Source organism: Hyalella azteca, unplaced genomic scaffold (assembly GCF_000764305.2).
Source record: "Hyalella azteca isolate HAZT.00-mixed unplaced genomic scaffold, Hazt_2.0.2 contig10646, whole genome shotgun sequence".
Taxonomy (NCBI): domain Eukaryota; kingdom Metazoa; phylum Arthropoda; class Malacostraca; order Amphipoda; family Hyalellidae; genus Hyalella; species Hyalella azteca.
The window spans coordinates 76,296-92,938 of NW_025940676.1; the positions used below are offsets into that span (position 1 = coordinate 76,296).

General features: G+C 41.3%; 2 protein-coding genes across 2 annotated transcripts in view; one reads left to right on the forward strand and one right to left on the reverse strand.

Annotated features, from left to right (window-relative positions):
* Positions 1–16,643, reverse strand: part of LOC108676694 (acyl-coenzyme A oxidase 3, peroxisomal) — a 53,231-nt gene that overhangs the window by 12,230 nt on the left and 24,358 nt on the right. The window lies entirely within an intron of this gene.
* Positions 12,555–16,592, forward strand: LOC108676707. Its single transcript, XM_018164840.2, has 5 exons — positions 12,555–13,284; positions 13,399–13,533; positions 13,767–13,901; positions 14,084–14,741; positions 14,872–16,592. Exons 1-5 carry the CDS (start codon positions 12,651–12,653, stop codon positions 16,586–16,588), a joined length of 3,279 nt encoding a protein of 1,092 aa, XP_018020329.1. The 5' UTR covers positions 12,555–12,650; the 3' UTR covers positions 16,589–16,592.

A 16,643-nucleotide genomic window follows, 5' to 3' on the forward strand; every position in this document is an offset into this window, starting at 1 on the left:
GTTAAAATGGTGAACACAGGATATTTTTAAAAATATTCCACCATCGTAAGTGAAATGTCGAATGTTCCAAAACAGTTTGAGTAATTTGACATTCAAAAATACAGAATGCCGTTTGTGAATTAAAACTTACTAAATAAAATTGCAATACTCGACATGAATTTTCTGTTTATTTCTGAACTTATGTTTGATACTGTGATGATGCATAGTATGTTATTTTTTTGTAATTCGGACAAGATGAGGATCAAAGCCATATGTAAGATTGTGTACGGCTAATAGATAATCTGAATTCATTCCTATTTGAATAGTCTAACAATAGTCTATTCATCCTTCATATTCCCAGCAAATGGTCAATGAAAAAGGTAATCCAACTTTAAATGGACAAACAATAAATTGGCTTTGTTTTTGCCATGAGTTTTGCTTCTCACATACTCGTACACATTTAAAGTTTTTACTCATTGGTGATGGTTCATCATTCAAAATGCGTTGAAGCAAACTTACAGAGAACACTAATACTTCTGACAGCTCCATGATAGTTAGAATGAATGACATCGAGCAGTGATTTGGGATTGCTTTTTTGTCACACACTTGATTATCTGAATATTTCAGATAATCAAGTGTCAGTCCATCAGTGCTGAAATATAAATAATTGCCGCACGTCTTTCAGTGCTGAGATAAAGCCCTCATCTTCGTGGCTAATTACGCGTAGACCCCAACACAACGAGAGGGGGTGAAAAGGAAACTACTCCCGAACTTCGATCAACCAGGTGTGTGACGAATTAGATTAAATCATGCAATTCCTTGCCTCATTTTTACAATAATGGTTTTTTGTTTATCCGCATGTGAAGGAAGGAAGAAGAAGAAAGGCCAGCTTGACGTTGCAATAAAAAACTCCATCATGGTAGGTATGCTTACTTGAACAATTGGCAAGAGAGCATTTCAAATCATTTAAAACTAGCTAAATTTTAAGACCCCAAACTTTTTCTATACATAAATATAGACGGAATTCCATTATATCAAGATACAAGAAATTTCCATGCATATCCAATTTTATTGGAATTATGCATCCCCGAGGAACCAAAAATAATTTGTGTGGGAGTGTACCTTTGAGAGCGTGGAGATTCAAATATAATGTCTGATGTTGATGATTATCTTGAAGATTTTGTTCAAGAAATGTCGCAAATGCTTTGTATAGGGTTGACAATGGGTATAACGCATATTAAAGTCTGCATAAAAGCCTTTGTTTGCGACGCTCCTGCTCGTTCTGTGCTGAAGAAAATTGTTAATCATAACTCCTACCCAGTTAAAATTTAGGGCAGGGAATAGAGCAGGCCGTCGCCGGCTGCAGAGCCGGCGTAGAGACGCGACAGAGCAGCGATAGAGCAGAATATCGTGCTATGCGAATGAACTAGATGGAGGATGAAGTTCATTCTCTCGTCACTGTTTCCAACCCCTACCCCTCCTCCCTCTCTCAAAACCCCTCCATACACGGCCTGCTTGCTGCTCTGCACAGCTCCCTGCCGGACAATCCCAAGTATCAGCGCTAAAACAGCGCAGAGTTCCGGCCCTGCCGAGCTACTAGAATTTTGTCTCTGTATCTGCCATGGCGCAGCGCAGTTTTAGGGATAGATGGCCGGTTATTGTTTCACGGCTCCATCCTGCTAAAGCGCGACCAGCCCGGCTAAACCCGGCGCCGGTCTCGGCTCAAAATTCTAACTGGGTATGCAGACAGTGAACGAGTGTCCAAAAAGGTTCCTACGCAGTAAGTCATGCAGTCCTCAATAGAATGAGTGCTCCCTTGAGAAGTGATAGGGAATTTGAGGCTCAAGTTCCGGCTCACCACACGAAAGGGCTTAAATCTATCTCCAAAGACTCGTTATTGGAATGGTTCCAAACTTTCCTCTTAACTACATGCATCTAACTTGCCTAGGAGTTATGAAAAGAATGCTCTGCAGGTTAAAGCACTCAAAAAAATAAGAGTAATGCAATCTTGACAACACCAAGCAAAAAATTCGGGATGAAATAGATGCATTTTAATCTCATATGTATTTTCAGATTTCAACAGGAAGCTAGCTAGTGGATTTGGATCACTGGCCTACTGGAAAAGTACTGAAATACGTTTGTTTATGTTGTATGCAGGCATTGTGGTACTCTCAGGAATTATTTTCGAATCTTTTTATCTAAATTTTTTGTATTTCAGTCTCGCCACGAGGATTTTACCAAGTACAAATCAAACGTCAAGTGTTGAAAATGCTCGTGATCTGCTAAAAAAAGTGTGTTTCTGGGTTCCAAAGAATTATATGGCTCGAGTTTCTTGTCGCTTGTAACGTGCCCTCGAAGTTCGATGTGAACAAGACGCCACGACAATCTCTTCGTGGTATAATAATAATAATAATAATAATAATCTAGACTACCTAATACATCTTCCGGATGATTATGTGAAGTATGGTTCCCTAGACAGTGTCCTGTTTCCCATCTGAGAATAACTTAAGTGTCGCTGTAAAAATATGGTTGTCTGGACCATTAGAACAAATAGGTAAGCACCTCAGCGTGGAAAACAAAAAAATTTCAAGTGTACAGTCTGCAGTTAAAATGGGCAGAACTAATAAATGTACCTGGGTAAATGGTTCACTCGTGTGAAAAGTGGTGTCAATGGAGACAGAGATAATTGCATCATGTTACAATCTGGGGAGATTGCAATCATCACAGCAATTGATAAAAATTTACCGACTCTTGATATTCTTCAGAAGTAATTCCTTTTTCTCAATCCAGTGGATTCACAATTGTTAGGTATTCATTGTAAGGATGTAAAATTAGGTATGTAAACTAAGTTGTAGAAGGCACTGAATGGGAGGCGACAACAGTAGTGATCGACCTCGACACGTCAGTTAAAAGCTGTTAGTTACGCACTGAGCAACCCATTTAACGGCACTGTCAACTTGCTGTAGCGCATCTTAGTGACTTTAGCATAGCATAGCTGACAAGCACTGCTTTTATTGGTGAGTTACACCACTAATTTATACTGTGAACATAGTGAATTAAATGATTGATTATAACTGCATAAATTAGGAATTAATTAAACTGTGATTATCATTTCGTATTTAATGAACAAAAGTAGTCAGGCTTGAAATATGATTGATTTCACGTGTAGGGTTGATGAGCTGGAGTCAGGGTGCTTCATGGGCTTTGGAAAGCGGGACGTAGACAAGGTGGAAACTTGAAGGTCGGGTTTGAACTTTTGAAGATTCCGTCTGGGGTGTTTCCTGATCAAGGAGCCCTGATCTCGTTAGAGACGGTTAAGCCGCTACCCGTAATATGTATCTATGATGCTAAGTGCATATATTTAGTGTTCCTCTGATAAATGTTCTTTCGAATTAATGTTTAACTATTCCATTCCGTTCTGATTGAATAAACGCTTGTTGATTGATAGGAGTGTTTTAAGGAGCATACCTCACACTTGTTAGAAATGAACCCAAGGAAGCTACCAGCTTAATTACATTCCTAAAGAACACTCGAGCAACAAGCAGGATGTTGCAACTCTTTAGCAAATTAATTCAAAAATGATGCTTGTACCCATAAATGATAGCTACATTTCAATCAAGCTATTTCACTCTAAAAGACTGCAAATATTCATAGCTTCTGAGTAATTTCCATGCATTTAAGAATACACGGATTCTTATTTTACAAAGTGTTATTATTTGTATTTAGGATAAAAATTAACAGTATTATTTAACATCCCATTCCAGTAATAGATATTGTTGTCTGCCTAATTTTGCATAACCGAAGAATGTGGGACTTACATGTAACTTCACACAATCACAGATGAAGCCACAGATTTTGCTTTTACTGTGCATCATTTTCCTTGTAATGTGTTTAACACAATAATTGCACATTGCTTGTTTTTTCACTGAAAGTTTTCGTCTATATATAGTGTCTTGATAGCTTTCGAACACTCTGTGAAGAATTTTTTTTCAATCCCAGTTGTGACAACTTCCAGTTTTTTTCAAGGTGCAACGTTAGAACGTCTATTTAATTATCATAATATTCAATTTCCTTGAGTTTGTATAAATTCTGCTGTATGAAAAGATTAATAAAGAAATGCCAGTCCCCATCCACCCAGAAGAAATACCCAGTCCCCATCCACCCATCACTCCTCTGTCTTTTTTATTTGATAGTATATAGTAGCTGATAGTATGCACAAGTAATGAACCATAAGTTCAAGGTTAAGTTTCTCCAGCACAAAAAGTTTTGTTTCTAACAGGAGGAAAATACTTCCCTGGTCATCCGGCTCGGTAGGGGTTCTTAAAAATTTCAACTACTGATTGTGTTAGTATAGACTTGAAAGCTCCATTTGATGTGCACTAATGCCTATGTTTTTATAGATTTTTAGTCATGTATAAAGTTTGTAGGCATTTTCTTTGAAGAGAATTCGTGGCAGGTAGTTCCTTCCGAATGGTTGATGAAACAGAATGAAGCTATTTATGTTTGGTGGCCTCCAGAGGGCAATGTAAATCATTTAGCTGAGCGGAAGGCGCGTGTTGGGAAACGGTGGAAACGCTTCCCAGTCAAATGCACTGCGACCATCTCAAGTAAGTCATATGTATAAACATCTAAGTATACATTGACAGCTTTATTTGTTCACTGATCTGTATATATAAATGATATAATAAATTAATATATGCACTTTTTTTAATTTAATGCAATTTCGTCTGTCACAAGTAAAATATTCTACAACTCTGAAGCAGCTGACATACTATATCCAGAAATAACCATGCGCTTGCAGTAAACGAGTGCCCTTCGCTATATTACGCTTAGCATGTTGACTCCGGCGCAAAGCAAACCTGTGCACTGTGTGTAGGTGATGAATTTTGTGTGAAATTGTAAATATTGCCAACAATTCATAATACAGATTTCGTTTCGAAATTTCAATTTCGCCAAATTTTTGCTGCCCACAATACTCCTAGCTTCAAACTTGCTAAATTTCGGGTTTGGATTTTAAGCTGTCTTACCACCAACCAATATACGGTAGACAATACTTACTCGTTTGTGGACCGCTTGAACAGTTTCAATGTTCAGGGTTTGACTATATATGGCTTCAATTGCTGTAGAAAATTTGTTTACTAACATACCCCTTTCTGAAACTATTGATATTTGCCTTAATTCTTTGTTTAAAGATGTCAATGAACTTGTCATAGGTTTGAACGCAATTTTTTTAAATCTCTTCTTGAATTATCAGTTTCAAACTCGGTTTTGTATTTGCTGGCAAGTTTTATAGACAAATTGACGGTTTGGGCATGGGTCTTCCTCATGGCCTTACCTTTGCCAATATTTTCATGTGCTTCCACGAGGCTACATTGGCTAGCCAATTGTCCCACTGATTTTAAGCCAATTTTCTATAACCGATATGTATATGATACATTTTCAATTTTCCAACATCCCTCTCATGTGGGCCTTTTCTTTGATTATCTCAATCTCCAACACAAGTCCATCAAATCTACTTTGAAGCTTTCCTAAAACTAAATCTAAAATGAACTGGCATATCGCATACGTTATATTCTTGATCTGATAGACGGTAAACTTCCAGCATGCAACTGAAATCGTTTTCGCTAATGTGCGCTGAATTACACAATTATTATTTTATTTTCGATCTAATTTTTTGTTCGAACATTAGTTCGCGCGCATCCAATACGTACAGACTCTACGCCGCTGTTTCATTCATTTTATTATCGCAAATGAAATTATTTCAGACTCTCGAGTGTTAGCGTGTTTTTCTACGATTTTTTATATATAATTAAATGTCTATTTTATTGATATGGCTAAAAAGCGACGACGCGCGTATTTACGAGTTAATGAGTTCAGGCATACGCTTGCCGACTGCAATGAACCAGAAGTATTGCCGCATAATCCTTCATTACTTGCTCGTGGCGTTGAACTTCCTATCTAGAATTCCGATATGTTATCTGCAGCGACCCTGACTTCTAGCATACGCGATGTTCTCGATAGTAAATCCGATGAATTGGATGGTATCGTAGTTGTATCTGTATCGCAACCCCCAGTCGCGTCCCCACTTTTGTCGTATAACAATTTAATTGATCAGGCCCAGGCCGCAGTACCAGCTCGTGTTCAAGAATGTAGTCAACGCGGTGTTCCAGGACGCATGTGGCACACAAGGTCCTGGTTCAAAAAGCGAAAGATTGAATTGCCCGCCGATTTAGACGCAAGACCAGTCACTTCAAACGATTCACTTCCTTAATTGTTGTTGAGGTCGCGCCTCAGGTGCTTCAGTGCAGCAACTGTCATAGAATCAACAGTGCTGACTATGAATTGGAATTTCAGCCGCTTCGTGCTGATTTGGTGGCGCGCTCTTGTGGAGATTCTGATAACTTGCGCGAAGCATGCATCGTATGACAGTGCTGTGCCAAGTATCTAACGCCTAGCAGCAACAGGTCAAACAATTTGAAGTAGTCCATTGCTTGGTCAGCGGTTATCTTCACAATGCTAACGAAAGCATCTGCTGACTGTGGCTACATAAAATTGATTCAATTATTGCCACTTACGTTGAGAGATATATCGAATCATGAACTTTCTGCAGAGTGGAAGGTTCCACCAATTTTTTAGATTGCACCAGTCACGTACTAGAGTTCCGCCGAAATAAAATCATTTCTATTGGGAGGGCTGGTTGCTGTTATGGACAGATTTCCTTTCCCAACGGGTATCTGTCCTCAAGTGTGCAATTTGCATCCCGAAAACGAGAAAGACAAGAATTTTATTCCAGTGTCGCAGTATCTTAGATGGATATGTCGTTCTTTTAATTCTTTAAGGCGAATCATCACTTTTTTGATGGCCGCAGGCCGGATGGGCCCATGTTAAAAAAGAATTTAGAATGGATGACAGGATCTACCTTGATTGTCGATGATGAGCAGGATCTTTCAATAATTACGTGTCCTATGAAAAAAACATTGTGACGGTCGTAAAAAGTTTCTTCATGTTCCAAAAAACCCTGTGGTAATAACGAAGTAATTCATTGGGTGCCTCCTCATGTTCATTAGCGCCCGGTCCGTCCATCAGCCACTTTTACTCTAAAAAAGAAATACATTCGATGGGCTTCACCCTACAAAATCAGCCGGATGTGCACAAAGCTCTCACTGATGCTGAAATACGCAATCCCGTTCTTTACAGTGACTTCGTTGAGAGTTATGAGTGCAGTAAAGACAAAGATTCCTCCGAAGAATTGTCAGTATCTTGGTAATCTGGCACATACGTAGACAGTTCAGACGCCATTTTGCAGTCAAAAGAATTCAATGAGCTAAATGCGGTAACTGCCGAGTGCAATTCGGATAGAATGGGCAAGAATCGCGTTCTGAAAATTGTCCATCTCGCTAGTGCTGCTGGTTGTCTACCTTACGATGTGCCGTTTTTACTTTTTAGGTGATGTTAGTCCGAATCACAGCTCGGGAATAGCCGACCATGCATTCTGTTTTACACTCATTTTTGCATTCTCCTTACATGCACAATTTGTTTCTTGAGCAAATGCAAACTGTGAAAGATGGAATTTTGCACGAAACCTTACAACTATTGCTCGAACAAGTCTGCCAGAACAAAAAACCCATGAACCCTCATGAAGCTGAAACGTTATTAATAGAATCACTTTCAACTTCAGATGCAATACCGCGCAATGCCGACCCACTGCATGCAGCCAGTGCTATTCTGCAGGACTTGTGCCAAGTCCCTAGCTTTAACTTGCGCAGAAATTTCGGTAGATTGGAGAGACAAGCGGAAGCCAGTTCTAAAATACTCATCGTGAATTGTTGCGATGTTCTGTGCACCAATAAAGTTGTCCCACTTACCCTTTGCAATGGCAAATTGTTTCTATCTTAAGCCAGAAGGTATCATTTCGATCACAAAAGTCGTTACGTTTTTTGCTGTGGACTTCCGGTGGACTCCGGATTTAGACTGGCATCACTGTTCGGATTCTAATTCAGATAGCAGTGGTGTCATGAGGAACTTGAACTGGAATTTTCAGTGAACAGCCTTCAGTAAGCTTGATGACGAAGGAACAGTTCATTAATTTGGTTTTAGTACAATCGAAATTGAGGTGTTCTCGACATCCATCCAAGTACATGATGAAGGAGCGTGTAAACCCTCCAGTCAAAGGAGTGGCATCTAACTTGATTTGCAGGTAAGTAGATTGTTCTTCAGCAATGGCATAGAGGTGTTCTAGCGCTTTTGGAAGCCAGATCTATGACCGTTGTCGAACTGGGGTTTGCGCAAAGCATGCAAGCATAATCTTTAAAAGCGAGACAGGATCCGGACTTGTGCAGCATCCTCAAATCTTGTTGTATCTTTACCGAGTGATCCCGTCTTGCTTTTCGGCAAGTTGCGATCTTACTGGTACCGCTATGAATTTCAGGGAAGCGGTGCGTTAGGCAACCGACCGCATGTGCATGCTGGTTTGACAGTCAACAAAGAGCATTTGAATCCCGAAGACCATCGAACGCGTTCACAATCGCATATCTGATCTCTTCAATACATACTTATAACAAGTCGGATTGTGCCACTTTGTTGCAGGGATTCATCAACAGTCCTGATGAATATCAAGCTATCAACAGTCAAGATGAATATCGAACTAGACAATGCCATAACGCGTGACAATTGTCGGAATGCAGCGTCGCGGTGTCAAAAAATAAAATCCGATGGAACTTTTGCCTGTCGTGTTCCACGGCACGAGGGCCATCAACCGGGTTATTTTAATGAGTCGCAGTTCATTTTCGACGACGAAACTAAGGAACGACTGCACAAATTACGACTCGGCAGTAAAAATCCAAGCCATTTCGAATCGTTGGCGAAGACAGAGGAGATCACTCTACCTGAAGACCTGCGAGGGGGCCGTTACATCTAGCCGACCGATCCTGAATACATACGCGTGCTCAGCAACGGTCGACTCTTTGCCGCTTTCAAAAGCATGGTAAACGTGCAACTGTGCGATAGGAGATTTCAATCCTCATATCTTGCAAAGTATGCTGCAGGTGCGGACGAAAAACGCCTTGCTTTTTATCAAATCTCGTTCTGAAAATCCAAACTATATAGAAGTGATCATGCAGGACCTTTACCACGCCAAAATCTCAGGTGCTAGGTTTGAAAAAGATGAGCAAAACCGTCGAAATGGGAATAGAGAAGCGCTTGCTCGAGAGATCTCCTTGACAGAGGTGATTTGGTTTCTACTCGATCTGCCCTAGGTTTGCACCAATATCGAATTTAAACATTTCTCAACTCATGCACAGGAACATAAAGGTGCTATCGTGAAATCCGGCATCATATGCTGTAAAAAATTAATAGGCGCATCATTATTGCCCGTGACATTCACGATGTTGCAAATAATTGTCCTGCAAGAATACTCAGTCACGGTTTTCAGTTGATTCCACAACTTTGTTCTCTCTGAAGCCACCCAAGCTGTTGTGCATAAAATCTCCGGCGAAATATTTGCAGTGGTTCTCAGGTAAAGCCGCGAGCAAGTACAATGCATCTGCTGATTTGCGCAGGAGTCCTTTGATGGATGGTTCGTGCCGTCGCGTAAGTGTTCCTGCCACTTTCCGGGGAATGACCGCACTTCAGGTACGAACCTAAGGGTCAATATATTTCCCTCGAGAACTCACCTTACTATCATTTTAAAGGAAAAATCCTGAAGTTTTCTGTCAGTTTTCTGATCGACTAAAAAGTTTTTCCTAGCTCATACAGGGAGTCTGGAAATTGAATTCAAAGTTTTAAAGACTTAAGTTCACGCTCTGGTGGGAAAAACAACACACTTATGTCCGAACTGAAATAAATTTTATCGCATTTGAGCTCAAAAAATTATGGAAGATGCAGCTCGGCCAGGCCCAACTTTCCATGTATCCAAAAGTTGAAAAATTTATTCTCCCTATGATTTTCAAAATGGCTCTAGCGTTCTGCATTTGATATATGTGATAGACCGTGAAAAATGATGTTGAATGATGGTGTGACCAAAGCATATAAGCTATAATCAATTTGATTTTTCTTCGTCTGATCGGTTCCAAAAACTTCCCTCCAGAACGCACTTCCCTCCTAGGTTCGAGACCTGTCTTGACAGCTTTCCTCCAGAAGCGCCCTTATAACCTGTAATGCTGACAGGTTTTTCTGACAGGTCCCACCAGGGAATGGACCACAAAATCAATCAGCAAAGTGATTTTGAGCATTGGATTCCCCTGTAAAGCCCGATTGCACAGCTTCTACGCAGCTTCTCGGAAATTTTGTAGCGGGTTCATTTCATTTTTCTTCTTAGACCAATCATTTGGGCCAATAGCTTTCGAGTTAGGAAGTTCTACCATAGTTTTTTGGATTTTTCAGCTTTTTTGCGTTAAGATCAAAAATCTTTTAACGCAAAGCAAAAACTCGAAATTCGCCATAGGAAAGGAGTTATGAGCGTTTGAAAAATTCATTTCATTTTTCTTCTTAGACCAATCATTTGGGCCAATAGCTTTCGAGTTAGGAAGTTCTACCATAGATTTTTGGATTTTTCAGCTTTTTGGCGTTAAGATCAAAAATCATTTAATGGAAAGCAAAAACTCGAAATTCGCCATAGGAAAGGAGTTATGAGCGTTTGAAAAATGTATGTCAAAAATTAATTATTTTGCTTTCATATTTTCGCAATTTCAAACTTATGCTTGTATTTCACGAGAATCCCCTATCTTCTCGTTTAATATCACCGTAATTAGTTGGAAATATCGTACTAAGTTAGTACTAACGAATACGGTCAGTACTAACGTACTAAGTTTGACGGTTGGGAGCGTTAGTACGAACGTACTAACTAGTAGGTACGTTAGTACTAACTTAGTACTACCGTACTCACCTGTAAACCAGTCACTTCGACAGGTTTTTTGACAGGTCCCTTCACGGAACGACCACCACAAAATCTATCAGCAAAGTTATTTTTGAGCTTTTGAGCATGAAATACCCCTGTAAAGACCGATGTGCAGCTTCTTCTAGTGCTAAGTTAGTACGGTACTAAGGGATATTCGCTGGTGGTATCTGGCATCTCAAGTCGGAGGCAGGCGTGCGCTCAACGGCCGCAACGGCCGCACTTGTCAGTCACTCAGTTGGCCTCGGTCTTTCGTCACGTGTGCATATGTGTGTGTCGCTGCGTTCTTTGAGCCGGCATATAATGCAAATATTGTGTATTAACCTTATGAAACTTTTGTGATTGTTAGCAGTAACTAATTGTGAAGTAACAGAACACATATTTGAAGTAATTTTTAGGACTAATTAGTGGTTTTTGTGACTATTGCATCATGCTTGCAAGTGAAACGTTTGAGCAGGGAAGCCTGGCTTCCGACCGTTAACCTAGCAGTGCAGCCCGGCACGTGTGTTCGTTACAACTTTAGTTAGTCGGACTAAGAATGAACTTGTGTGATATAGATGTGTATTATTGATATATTATGTATAAATATTGATTCATGTGTATTTGTTAGACGACGACAGCGTGGATTCAGGCAAGTTAGCTATGAAATTTTTTAGCGTTTTCATTTCATTTTTATACTTAGATCAATCATTTCGGCCAATAGTTTTCGAGTTAGGAAGTTCTAACCTAGTTTTTTTTTTATTTTTCAGCTTCTTTGCGTTAAGATGAAAAATCTTTTAATGGAAAGCAAAATCTCGAAATTCGCCATAGGAAAGGAGTTATGAGCGTTTGAAAAATTGTATATCAAAAATTAATTAATTTTTCAATATTTTCGTAATTTGAAACTCATTTATCTGGAAAACTATGACGATTAAGGAAAATTGACACGAATAATGTTTGAAAGAAGACACAAATGTGCTTCGATTGGTCCCAAGTGTTGACCTCAGGGCTATTTCGTTCCCCAGATATTGACCGTCAAATATGACACATATTAAAGATGACCCATCAGGTACCATAGTAGAACAGGTTCGATCCTTGTGGTAACGATTTCATATCTAATTGTGTTTTGCAGATTAATTACTGTGTATTTGTTAGACGACAGCGTGGACCCTAGGCAAGGTAGGAGGAAATTTAATTAGGATGTACTTCTTTCTAAATAATTTCGTAATTATAAATAGTATACAAATAGGACTTCTTTCTCCAATTTCGCAATTTTTAATAGAATTACTTGGTGTTTCTTATTATCCTTGGACCCCAATTTGTTAGACGACAGCGTGGACCCTAGACAAGGTAGGATGAAATTTAATTAGGATGTACTTCTTTCTAAACAATTTCGTAATTATAAATAGTATACAAATAGGACTTCTTTCTTCAATTTCGCAATTTTTAATAAAATTACTTGGTGTTTCTTATCCTTGGACCCCAATTTGTTAGACGACAGCGTGGACCCTAGGCAAGGTAGGAGGAAATTTAATTAAGATGTACTTCTTTCTAATTAATTTCAGCTATCTATATTTATGTTCTACCCGGTCGGAACCTGGTTAAACCAGGTACCGGAATTTACTCACTCGACAAAAAACAGGTATATCCAGTTAGGATTTGTTACCACAAGGATCAAACCTGTTAGTCAATGGTACCTGATGGTAGAATTTAATGGATTTTCGTATCTAATTGTGTTTTGCAGATTTCACAGATCTATCTAAATTTTTTGCGAGATTTCTTGAATGAAAACACCTTAATAATGAGCAGCTCGAACTCATCACGCTCACCTTCGCCAGAGCGGCGACTTGTAGGTAGTTTGAAGAGAAAGATTGCAGAGAACAAGAAGAAGAAAGTTGTTAAGAATGTATTCAAGAAGCGAAAGCTTGAGAAATCTAAGATTCTGCCTCCTGTCAGGCCTCTTACGCCCCGGCCTCCTCTCAGGAAGTCAATTGACGAAGTCAATGAAGCATCAACTTCTAGCGGCTACCGCCGTCCTCGGCCTAAGAAAGCAAAAGATAATTTGCTAAGCGACCGTATTCCAATGATGGATCTACTTCCTGATGAGAGATCAAAACCCGTATATTTTTTTGGTCCAGATGGGCAAAAGATCGTTGGTGCAAAGAAGAGGAAGTTGAGTTTCATGAGCAGATTTGAATTGAAAGAAAGCGTACAGCCAGAAGTCGCATCATTATTTTTGCCAGAATCTATTTCTTCTGCGAATGCTGCACCTGCAGAAAGGAGCACTCCTAAAAAGCGCAAGCAAGGAGGCACAGCTGCAGTTGAAGTAATCAATGAGCAGGTGAAACGCCACCTGGAAACGTTGCTTGGCGAAGCCTGCGGCGAGGAAGGAGGGCGGACGACGCGTGGTGAAGCTGGCGATGCTTCTCATGAAAGTGAATTATCTATGTCAATGATGATAATGCAGTTAAATGTTGTATCTAAAATGGCTTTCGATGCTCTTTAGTTATTCTTTGTAACTCAAAATGTGTTGCTTTACTTTTTCTTAGGAGATGGCTTGCATCACGAAGACACGCACGTCGAGGAGGCAGAGGAGACTCCCGTTCAGGAGGGAGGCGAAACTTCCTGTGGCGAGGAAGGAGCGCATACGACGCGTGGTGAAGCTGGCGATGCTTCTCATGAAGGTAAATTATCTATGTCAATGATGATAAAGAAGCTTCATGTTTTATCTAAAATGTGACCCTAGTCAAAACCTGTCTTGACAGCTTCGTAACCTGTCTTTACAGGTTTCGACCCTGATGGGGTACCGAGAAGGGAACGATCACCACCAAGTGCGTTTGATGGTAAAACATGAATCTTTCGATGCTCTTTAGCTATGCTTTGTAACTCAAAAATGTGTTGCTTTACTCTTCCTTAGGAGATGGCTCGCATGATGAAGACACGCACGTCGAGGAGGCAGAGGAGGCTTCCGCCGGCGAGGACGGAGGCGAGACTTCCGGTAGCGAGGAAGACGGGACGACGCGTGCTGAAGCTGGCGATGCTTCTACTGAAGGTAAATTATATATGTCAATGATGATAATGCAGTTAAATGGTTTATGTAAAATGCCGTTCTATGATCTCAATTATGCTTTTGAACTCATACACAAGAAAAACCAGCATAAAAATGTAGTACCGAACGTAGAATTTATTTCTCCGAGAGATGTAAAAAGTTTGTGCTTTGATTTTCCATTGCAGACACCACTGTCCCTGAGACTGAGGAAGGTTCGCCCTACGACATCTCGTCTGGGGACGATTCATTTGTGGACCGCGCATACGTTCCGCCTGATGACTTGTCATCATCCAGTGATGACAGCGACGAAGAGCCTCCTGCCAGAGACGTCCAACTTTCTGATAGAGCGCAAGAGAGACGAGCGAGACGGAGGAATAGGGCGATTGCAGAAGGTCGACGCTTGCGTCGTCCAAAAGGGACCATTTCCCAATTCGCCGTTCCTCTGTACAGCACGTCAGGTAAACAATTCAGCCTGAACCCCGAGGCTATAAAAAGTCGACGCCGAAGGCTTGCTTTGAAAACTCTGACTGCTGACGATTCGTCCGACTCTGCGCAACCATCATCGGGAAGGATCCGTCGCTACAAGCCAGGACAGCTGCGTCCGCCACCTGGGGCAGTGACAGATCACGGCATCCAGATTTTCAAGAATGTATCAGCACGAGACCAGAAGCTTGGGAAACTCAATCCAGCTCCATGTAAGGCCAACCCAGTCCTTGCGGAAACCAACGACGCGGAGCTTGAGAAGCTGCTGGCAGATGCGAACGCGATGCTCCACAGAACAGAGGAGTATCTTTTCAAGATACGCGCAAGAATGACCATTGACGAGGCGTTTGCAGCGGCGAGGTTTGTATGAGTTGTCTCACAGGGAATCCTAATATGAATGTTCAATTGTTCTTGCCTTATAACATTGGAAATAATGCAATTTTTCTTGACTGATACGCTTATTACATGCACTCGTGTATTCTCTTGGCAGGGAGAAGGTAGAAGGCGAGGGTTCAGAAGACGACCCTGCAAGTGCTGGATCTGGGACATGTGCTATCAACCCGATGAAGGCCATGTTCAAGCGAACCCCCAAATGCCTGACTGATCGTAATCAGGAAGACTGTTTGATCCCTTCATGTAATGGCCGGGCTGTGATGAAATATATGCGTAGACATTATGAGTCGGCGCATAATTTCTTGCCTAATCATGCCATAACAATGCAAAGTCACCACCACAATCTTGTAGAGATAAATAAACGTAAAGAGACAACCTTGGATGCAAAATCACTAACTGCTCGATGTAATTTCGTCATTAATTCAGTAATGCCTGAAATTGATTTACGTCCTGCAAGCCAGGCGTTGAGTGAAGCACTTTTGCCATTATCTATTGTTAATGCTATTGTTGACGGCCTTGGCAAAGGCACGGTTCTAAAGGATCAGACTGCTAAGATTGTCTCAGGGCTGGTAAAGAATGCAAATGATGGAGAAGCAACGAGCAGCACTGCTAGCTCCACTGCAGACGTAGAGCTGTCGACTTGCCCCCCGCCTCAACCAGAACAAGAACCTCTCCAGCCTCAACCTCCTCAACAGTCCGCCGAAGATGAAGAATGGGACAGGCACCTACGCCCGGGCGAAAAGCCCAAGTTGCGTTTCATCACCCTCTGCCCGAGATGCCACAAGCCATTCTTGACTCGCCGTCTCAAAACTCATCTTCTAACCACAGAGAAACTCAGCGAGGAAGCCGCAGACCTGGCTTACGAGCATGCTCAAGTCCATGAGGAGCTCGTTTTGCTAGATGCTGTTCCAACAATGGGCAAGGCGGTAGCAAAAATCACTCCTCCAGAGAAGATCAAAGAATTACGACAGAAATTCACAAGAGGGCATGTCGCCCTTCTAGAGATCAAGATGATCCCTCCGAAAATAATTATGCTGTCGCCGAAACCTGGCCGAGAGCTACTGGAGAAGAGAGTTGGTACACCGCTCGTGACACAAGCGGTGATGCATTACGAGGATATGGATATACGGTTTCAACAGGCTTTTCCAAAATTATTTGAAATTCTGACTGACTTTCACAGGAGTCTACTTAACTTGGACTCGACCTCAAAAGGTCAAACGGCGGCTGATAAAAACTTGAAGGACTTTCTTGTGGTCATTTTTTGTTACATTGCCTCGCTACCGCAGGAGGAGCGCATTGACATTGACATCAAATGGATCCTTCGAAACTGCAACCGGATGCTTCACTCTTTCCGTCAGGTCGTGGGAGGCGTACTGAGGCAAGGGACGATGATAAGACAGTTGCGGTCCGTGTCCATCTTCGCCCTCTACGTCAACAATCTGTGGATGAGCGAAGAACAGCTCGGCAATTTTTCCGTCGGTAACGTGAAAGAACTGGTGCATCAGCACAATCTTGTGATCCTTAGAGACTACGAAACGCACAGACATTTTGAACCGATCGATGAGCGCAATTTGCGCACCATGATAACAGTCGACGCCATCAACCGGCTCTTAGATGCATCCAAAATCAAAAACTTCTGTGAACTGGCTCTAAGTTACGCCGAACATAAGAGGACCAATGCACCTATTCCGTTTGAAGAGTTCCGCACTGTCATGCCAACACGCAAAACAGCGTTATACCTGAGAGACGTCCTCATCACAGTCATCGGAATACAAACGGCAAGAAGGTCATTGGAGATGACAACTTTCAACTAAGAGTCGTTCAGACGGCCAGTGGTGGTACGCGAGGGTAAATACTGTATATACAAGG

What these genes read in the sequence shown, in the direction of transcription:
- LOC108676707 (XM_018164840.2), top strand. Translation starts at nt 12,651, where the DNA reads ATGAGCAGCTCGAACTCATCACGCTCACCTTCGCCAGAGCGGCGACTT. An exon ending in TGGCGATGCTTCTCATGAAG is followed by an intron (nt 13,534 to 13,766) that starts GTAAATTATCTA and finishes ACTCTTCCTTAG; the next exon opens with GAGATGGCTCGCATGATGAA. An exon ending in GAGGCGTTTGCAGCGGCGAG is followed by an intron (nt 14,742 to 14,871) that starts GTTTGTATGAGT and finishes TTCTCTTGGCAG; the next exon opens with GGAGAAGGTAGAAGGCGAGG.